The following is a 9,124-nucleotide window of genomic DNA, read 5'->3' as shown; positions in this document are numbered from 1 at the left end:
CATAGAATGTACTGTCGACAACGGACTGGTAGAAGATATGAAGCAGAGGCCTGCATACTCCAAAAGACCCCAGTCTCTTCAGGAAGTAGAGTGACTTTGGCCCTTCTTGTATGCAGCCTCTGTGTTGGTGCTCCACTCAAATCTATCATCCAGGTGCACTGCCAGGTACTTGTAGGTCCTCATCCCATACAGTAACAGAGAGCAATGCAGGTTTAGTCTTCCTAAGGTCCATCACCATTTCCTTAGTCTTACTGACGTTGAGCTTAATGATGGGCAGAGGGATTGTTTAGTTTGTGGAATCCTAGAAGAAAGCATTCAAAAAAGGCTCCTAACTGAACCACAACTCACATTTTAAAAAAGTAATTCAAATCGCTCTGTCAATGGAAACAGCAGACAACGACACAATTGAGTTACAGAGAGGAACAAAAGTGAGTGATAACAAAATTGCAACATTTAAACAGAAACCAGCCTGCCCAAACAAATCGTGTTATTGTAGCAGGGGCTCACATACACCAGACCAATGCAGATTTAAAGGTGAAACTTACAGAAAATGCAAGAAGGTAGGACACATACAAAGAGCATGTCAGGCAGACAAAAATACAGGGAAGAGAAAAAGCTAAAAAAGACTTAGTTCTAAAAAGAACATTAATCTAGAGTGCTATTGATGAAAAATTACATACTGATGAAAGTGACACAGGACTGAGTAGCCTTGAGATTTCTAATGTGAAAGCTAATAAGAGATAAGCAATATGGCGTACACCAGAAGTGAACGACAAATTAATTAAAATTGAATTGGACGCTGGCTGGCCTGTAATTAATTACTTACCCTCATCTTTCCCTACGCCCTGCACTGATGGCATCAACACCATCCGTGCAATATTCATCATTTTGTGGGCATTCTTCTTTGTCCAACCGTCTCTCGACTTAAAACACGTTTGACTTCTCACATTTCTAGGTCTGAAGGAAGGTCATCGACCTGAAACTTTGTCTGCCCTCTAACCCGACCTGACCTCCCCAAGTATTTCTAGCAGCTTCTGCGCCTCAGATGCCCTACATGCCAGGAAGCCGCCCGTCGATGGGTGGCGCTGCTGGAGAATGCGGCGGCCGAGGCAGCGCGGGCCGAAGCCGCAGCAGGGCATGTGTGCGCATGACCGGTATGTTCCTCGGTTCTCGGATTTATTGAAAATTCAAGCTGATGCGGGAGGTTGCATTTTACAATGTGCTCTCTGACCTGCGCACTGTTTGGTGTCGCCAGTAGTGATAACGTTTAACCCGGATGTGTATGTGTATTGCGGGAGCTTCAACGTGTGTTGTGAGCGGCTGGCACTGAGGGATAGATTAGGAAGGAAGGGACCATGGGCAAAAAAAGTAAAAAGGACAAGAAAGGAAAGGGAGTTGAAAAAAACGCGATTAAAATGGAGAAAAAGATCTCCAAACGGACGAAGAAAGAGGAGGTGAGGGAAACTCGAGAAATAACTGTAGAGAGATACAATCCCTGGTTGGAGGCCTCGTACTGTGAGGCTTCAGTTGTGGTGGGCTGTAGTTGCAAAGAACGTTATTTTTTTTTCTTTTTCTTCCTCCCCCCTTCGAGATCTGATTCCAATGAAAGAAGAGAATGGTTTGTGTTTCCAGATCCTTTTTGGTGGGCGATAAGATTTCTTCATAATTAGTGTAGTGGTCTGCGAGGATAGTCTTAAGGAGTTTGCACTTGAATGTTCGCATATATTTCTAGTACTGTCTTTTTCATATATTTTAAAAATGGATGAAAATTGCCATTACTGTTTTCCTTCCGTGCAGCCGAATCTGCCTTTGAATCAAGAATGTCCAAGGAATATGCTAGTGTTTACACATAGAATCTGAGGTCAATATCTAAAGAGTATTAAAAGGGGCACATATAGGGTAGATAATAGGAAACGTCCTCCTGTTCTCAAGGTGTCTTTAAAAAATTAGAGACCAAGGGTCAGAGATATATTGACGTTCTAAGGAGGGTTCTCCCCCCCCCCAATTATAAGGCGGTAAGAATTTGGAAAATACTAACTTAAGGTGTGGAGACGGGTACTTAAGACTTAATAAGACTTACGTAAACACTTGGATAACCAAGACATGCAAAACGATGGACTGGTAGATGGGCATTTGCTGGAATTAACATGGCTGGTTAAAAGATCCATTTCGGTGCTACTTGTCTGATGGAACTGAATCTGGGTTGACCTCAATACCAATTGAAAACACTGAATGTTATTGAATATCTTATATAAGTTCTTTAGGGATTGACTTGGTGTTAGTTCTTCCAGTGACGTAATTTGATTTTTTTGGAGAGATTTAATTTGTCATTCAAATTGCACCTTTTGTAATGGAATTACTGGAGGGAGGGGGACAGCATAGTAGCATTGGGATGGGTGCAATGGCTTTACAACAGCAGTGATCACCAGTTGATGTTTCTTGATCAGTTAGGGCATCAATGTTTACGGCGAAAAGGCAGTTGTATGGTGTTGAGTGGGATCCAGGATCAGCCATGATGGAATTTGCAGAGCAGACTCGATGGGCTGAACAGCCTAATTCTGCTTCTACGTCTTATGGTCTTGTGTTTGAATCCTGCTACTGTTTGTAAGGAGCTTGCGAGTTCTCTCCATGACTGTGGGTTTCATCCCACATTCCAAAAATGTACAATTGTGAGTTGTGGGTTTGCTATGTTGGCACTGGAAGAATGGTGACACTTGCCCCCAGCACAGTCCTCAGAATGCGTTGGTCATTGATGGAAAATGACACATTTCACTGTATGTTTTCATGTTTCCATGTATATGTAACAAATAAAGCGAATCCTTTAATCTTTAACTATATTTGGGAAAGATAAGAGGCTTTGTCATTGTAGGTTGTTACCTGTGTATGCTGTTTTACCATCGGAATTGCAAATAATAAGTATCACTTTTTGAACCGAAGAAAACAGTAGTAAAAGTGATCAACTGTGGCTAACAATGTAAGAGTTATTAGATTAAAGGAAAACTTGTATAATTATATAGTTTAAAAAGCAGCAGGCCACAGGATTGGGAAAATTTTGAAAAGAAAGGTAACGGGATGTAAAATAATAAGAGTAGGCTCACAGGAGACGAACACATTAAGACCTTGTGTAGGTGTATATGAAGGAAAAGATTAACTGAAGTTACAGATTGTGGTCAACATTTTGTTGCGGAAATAAAGAAATGGTAGAGAAATGGAACAAATAGGTTGTCTGTCTTCATGGATGACAATTTTCAGTAAGTAACATGGCCAGATTAAGCATAATTCCATATTTTTTTGAGCTGTTCCTGCAGATTGGACTTCTAGGAATGCAGGTAATATGATCTCAGCCATTTCTCAAAGATGATGCAAGTGCAAGAATATCAACATCTTACTCTTAATAGCTCAGGTGAGACTGCATCTGGGATATACCGTGTTCAGGTCTGTTCTCCCCACTCGGAAGAAAAGACTCATAGAAAAGTACAGCACAGAAACAGGGTCTTTGGCCCATCTAGTCTATGCTGAACCATTTAAACTGCCTTCTCCCACCAACCTGTACTGGGACCATAGCTCTCCTTACCCCTACCATCCATGTACCTATCCAAACTTCTCTTAAACGTCTGTTAAAACGATGAACTCATGATAAATGGGATGGTAGCAAAGTTTCCCCAGATTGATCCCTGAGTTGGTGAACTTGTCGTAGGATGAGAGATTAAACAGATTGAGCCTTTTCTCTCAGTTTTACAAGGATAGGCAATCTAGTTGAAAGCCTGCAGCATTCTGGAATCAGAGAGCAAAGTGACATGCTTGTAAAATGTCAGCCATGATCATACTTGATGGTGGAACAGTCACAAGGGAACAAATTATTGTATTTTGTAATTATAATTGAATATGTTTGTCAGAAATTATTAAGCTGTTGCAAGCTGAAGGTAGTTCTCAATGCTGCAGTGGTACTCAGTAAGAATTTTAATAATCAGAAACTTGGCAAGTAGTGCTTTGTGTGGTGAGCATCTCAAAATCAAGAGTAATGCTTTTATGGGATATGGAAACTATTGGAGTGACAATGTGAAGAAAATGCCTTGTATCTCTCCTCTCATGACCTGCTATTCTTGTGTTTTTCACCTCAAGTAAGTTAAATTATTGGAAGGTCCATCATTTAAATTATACTTATCATTTAGATCCTCTTTAAACTGTATGTTTAAGCAAATCCTCATGCAAATGATCACTTAGGAACAATATTACAATATTGCTCCTCACCCCACTCCCCCCTCCCTCATCTCCCTCAACAACTCTTGTTAGAGTTAAGTGATTTTTGATAAATTATAGAGGAGTCCAACTCTCCAGTATAATTCTCAAAAGGAAGAAATGGATTTGTTTCTGTGAATTCTATAAGTCTGCAACCTCCTTTGGTGTTGTAAAATGCACTGTAATTTCCCAGGCAGGAAAACTGAATGTGTACATTTGTATACATACAGACAGGCTCCTTGTCTTTGATCTGCAGTACTTCAGTGAAACTCTGTGGTAGTTTCTGAAATAAAAACAAAGTGCCAAGAAACGGGCTGTATCACTGGAAAGAGAAACATCTTCAGAACTGCGAAAGAGGGAAAACAATTTAGTTTTAACTTGATGAGCATGTATAGTGAAAAAGGTATGTCTGTGATGTGGCAAGGCTAGGGTTACCATTGGGATAAGTTGTAGAAGTCAAGATGGGTGCAGAAAGAGAATTGAAAGAAGTTCAGGTGGGGTCTGTTTAAGGAGAGCCCTCAGACCTTGATGTGGATGGAAGCAGAAGGATTGTGTAGCCGTTTTAAAGATGAGTTGGTTGAGACCAAGGAACTGGTAACAAGGCTTCTGAATGATCACAGATGTTAGTGGAAAGGGACTGAACCATGAGAGAAAGGAGAGAGTAGGTAGGATGATTGAAGCAAATCAAGTGGAGCAAGAAAAGGCTGAGATGTGTCTGCCTGCCTGGCCAATCCTGCTAGTATATTTTGCATAGAGATAAAAATAAGCCATGGAGACGGGTACACGACAGAGATAGAGGCTATGGATGGAAAGTCTCCACAAGATTCTGTAGATGCTGGAAATCCAGGGCATCATGCACAAAATGCTGGAGGAACCCAGCAGGTCAGGAGCATCTATGGAGATGAATAAACAGTCAGATGTTTCAGGATGAGGCCCTTCATCAGAACTGGAAAGGAAGATGTCAAAATAAAAAGGTGGAAGGAGGGGAAGGAGGACAAGTTGGAAGGTTTTAGGTGGGTAGGGGAAGGTGAAGAAGTAAGAAGCTGAGAGGTGATGGGTGGAAAAAGTAAAGGGGTGGAGGAGAAGCAGTCTGATAAGAGAGGAGAGTAGACCATGGGGGAAAGGGAAGGAGAGGCACTGGGGAAGGTGACAGGCTGGTGAGGATAAGAAACCAGATTGGGGAATTGAAGAAGAGGAGATGTGAGGAAATGTTACTGGAGGTTGGAGAAATTGATATTCATGCCATCAGGTGGGAGGATACCAAAATGGAATATGAGGTGTTGCTCGTCCAACCTGAGAGTGGCCTCATTGTGCCAGAAGAGGAAGCCATGGATCAATAGATCAGAATGGGAATTTGGGATATGAATTAAAATGATAGGCTATTGGGGAAATCCTGCTTTTTGCAGACAGAGCGGAGATGCTGGACAAAGCAGTCCCACGATGTAGAGGAGGCCGCATCAGGAGCATCAAATACAGGATATGACCTAACCAATTTGCAGATTAGGTGTTGCCTCACCTGGAAGAACTGTTTAGGGCACTGAATGGAGGTGAGCGAGGAGGTGAATGGGCAGGTGTAACATTTCTACTGCTCGCAGGGATAAGTGCGAGAAGCGAGAATAGGGGGGAGGGACAAATGGACAAGGGAATCACAGAGAGGCCGATCCCTGTGGAAAGCAGAGAGTAGGCAGGCGGTAAAGACGTGTTTAGTGGTAGGGTCCCGTTGAAGATGGCAGACGTTGTGGACAATGATGTGTTGGAGGGAATAATCATTATATAATGACTGGAATATAAGGTGGTTAGAGATGTGTCTTAGAGCTGATTTGGCTTCTGTGAGATAGACGTCATTTCTCTAGACTACGACCATACCATGTTTGTCAGCGATTGGTTTTAGTGAGCTGAGTGCTGTAGGTTCAGAAGGCAGTAGGGTAGAGTGAGTGAGTGGAAAAATAAATGCAATCAATGTCCCATTGTCAATAACCAGTGAATAGATCCAGAGAAGTTGAGAGGTCATAAGTAGCGGTCTGTGCAGATCAGGAATACTGGAGATACAAGGATAAGTCTGCACTCTGGGTAAAGATTCTTTGCCAAGGTAAAGAGCATAGAGGCTGCAAAAGAAGAGTCTAGTTTCATTTAATTCATTCAGATGAGGATGTATGGGCATGAGACTGATGCTTCTGCTGATGAGTCATTGAGAAGAGGGAGGAGAAGTTGGAAGAATCTGTGAAAATATGGTATGCTGGAACTGGGGAAATTGAAAATGAATTTGTGGGAGAGTTCATGAGGGATATTGGAATTCATGAACTGTTGGAGTTGGCAGTCTTTAAAAAAGACACAAATTGCAGTGAGAATAAAGAAAAGGTCTTGATGGAACTTTGGAGCAAGACAGCTTTGAGAGAGAGATTAGGAGCATGCATGACATTAGGCATAGTTTTCAGGGTGTAGTGACAGCAATGACTTTAATACTGGATAGTTTGAACATATCTGTGACCCCTGCTCACCTTTCAATGAGAGACTTCACTACTTCCAGATGGAACATTGAATTTAACTGTTATATGCATTGGCCCCTTATTTATCAGGAAGAAGGTGTTAGTAATGATTCTGTTATTGACAGTTAAACGAATGCTTTGCTTCATTGTCCCTTCATTATTTAGTCTCACTTGCATTCCATTCTATCATAGACTTTTCTTTTTTCCCTTATCATTTGTCATTCCTCTCTACTTATCAAAACTAATGATTCTCTCTTCATGTGCTGTTTGACCTGTTAAGTATTTCCAGCATATAAAATGCAGCACGCATGGTATAAAACAGTTTTTGTTGCTTTTGATTTCCAGTTTGATTAAAATTAGTGTATTGCTTATATTCTGCATTTTAATCACAGTGGAGTTCAGTTGATAACAACAGAGACAGTTATTTTAAAATTTGCTTAAATGACATTGCTTGAGTGGTGTTCATGAGCTAGGATGCCAGGGAATTGCTGCCTGAAAGAACAGGTGGGATCTGGATTTACTATGGCTCATCTCAGTCAGATATGCAGGCTACCAATATAACTTAATCTTGTAGTGGTATTTGAACTCATAAGTTTCTGACTTGGGAATCTAAGAATTCTATAATTTCTGATAGGTTGACAGTGCTATCTCTTGGTGAAGGTACTATGGAGGCCTAGAAGCAAAATAATAAATAGTGCTAGACTGCCTTAGTAAAAAGGAACTCTAAGTTAACTATGTATGTATTTAACTTTATTGCTTCTTTGTTTTTATGCTTTTTTTGTATTTAATCATATTGCCAGTTATGTTTGAAGGCCTTTAAAATGGTTTTGTTAAATAAATTCTGTTTCTCATACTTAGGAGGATTTAGAAACATTAATAGCTGAATTCAAGCAACTTGATGCAAAGAAGACTCAAGTAACAGAGGTGGCATGTTCTTTTCCTTCACCACGGTAGGTAAAGCAAATAGGCAAGTTATTGCTTTTTGATTGTCCATTCTTTGATTTCACCTTTGTGACCGTTCTGAAAATAATGACAAAAAAGCTGGTCTTGTTTCAGAACTTGCTGTGACTATTATAGGGGAAGACTAGCACTGAGAAATGCTTACAATGCATTTACATTCATGTTGAGAAATATAAGGTCATAAAATCTTTTGAACATAGGAGTAGACTATTTGACTCATTTTGTTTGCTCTGATTTTCTGAAAAGACATTTACTTTGTTCCATTCTTCCTCGGGATTCATCAACACTTTATTAATTTTAAAGATCTCCTTTAACAAAATATAATGGTCTTACATTCTGCTAATGTACAGAATCTCATGGCCAAATAAATGTTTATGTAATTTATTCTTCTGTTCCATATAATTTTCAATTTATGCTCCTACATGGTAAGTCATTGAAGAGTGAGTATAGTAACTATACCAAATTATTCAAAACTATTGAAGAGTGCAAAAAATGTAAAGAAATGAAATGCACCATTTGGCCTGACTGATCTCTGCTGATGTTTAAACTGTGCAGTCTCATGTTATTTTTCTATCAAAATTCTTGTATCTTCTGTCCTTGCAATAGATATCATGCCTCTTGTTAAATGCATCTACTGTAATATGTTATAGTTACTCCCTATAATAGTGTTTCAACATCTTCATACTTTATTTGTAAACAGCTTTGTCCTTTTCGATTTAATCATGTCAATCACTATCCATTTTACTGTAACAAACTTTACCAAATAGAACTTTACATTTCCAAATACTTTCACTGTTTTAAAGGCTTATGTGTTGTTTCTTTTCCCTTCTATTTTGTTTCCAGACAAAAGAGCCCTAGCTACTTGATCCTTGCTAGTGAGTTCCATCCTGTCAACTTAATCTCCTTCTGAAAATTGTTGACATCTTTCCCATAGTGAGATGTTCAAAACTGAAAAAGGAACAATATTAGAAAAAAAGGAGTTGGAAGGATTTAGCTCTTGTTCTTCAAGCTCTCTCAATCAAGGCTAGCATATATTTTGGAAAGAGTTTATTTTGGAATGGCTCAGCAATTAAACCCATTTAAAGAAAAGTGAGATGGGAAAAGTCCACAAGTTGCAAGTGCTTTGTAACATTGGGCAACTTGTGCATTGACTTTTAGTGTACCACTTGTGATCTGGTTGTTGAGACAAAGATCAACAGACCTCAACGTTACTTTGGGAAAATCTTGGCCTGGTTGGTTGAAAATCAAGTTCAATATTTTTTTTTAAAGCATCATAGTGGTAAAGCTGATGCTGAAATTTATGAAACTCAGGAAAGTGAAATATTGGCAAAGGTGTAATAAATATGACATATAAGTATGAAGAAACCAACCAGTTCTAGTGGAAGGGAATAATTAAAATGCCATACTGACTTTTAAATTGAATTGATTTATATCCTTCA

General features: G+C 39.6%; 1 protein-coding gene across 2 annotated transcripts in view; it reads left to right on the top strand.

Annotated features, from left to right (window-relative positions):
* The first annotated feature begins 1,286 nt into the window (after window positions 1-1,286).
* The window catches only part of klhdc4 (kelch domain containing 4), a 98,801-nt gene continuing 90,963 nt past the window's right edge, over window positions 1,287-9,124 (top strand). For both annotated transcript variants that reach the window (XM_072279724.1, XM_072279723.1), the window contains exons 1-2: window positions 1,287-1,454; window positions 7,584-7,675. In XM_072279724.1, coding sequence (XP_072135825.1) covers window positions 1,356-1,454; window positions 7,584-7,675 — 191 coding nt within the window. In that variant the 5' untranslated portion in view covers window positions 1,287-1,355. The remainder of the gene's footprint in view (window positions 1,455-7,583; window positions 7,676-9,124) is intronic.

The sequence above is a fragment of the Mobula birostris genome, chromosome 15 (assembly GCF_030028105.1).
Source record: "Mobula birostris isolate sMobBir1 chromosome 15, sMobBir1.hap1, whole genome shotgun sequence".
In the NCBI taxonomy this organism is placed as follows: Eukaryota; Metazoa; Chordata; class Chondrichthyes; order Myliobatiformes; family Myliobatidae; genus Mobula; species Mobula birostris.
Note: the sequence above shows the minus strand (reverse complement) of the source record. Positions and strands in the feature narration are given on the sequence as shown.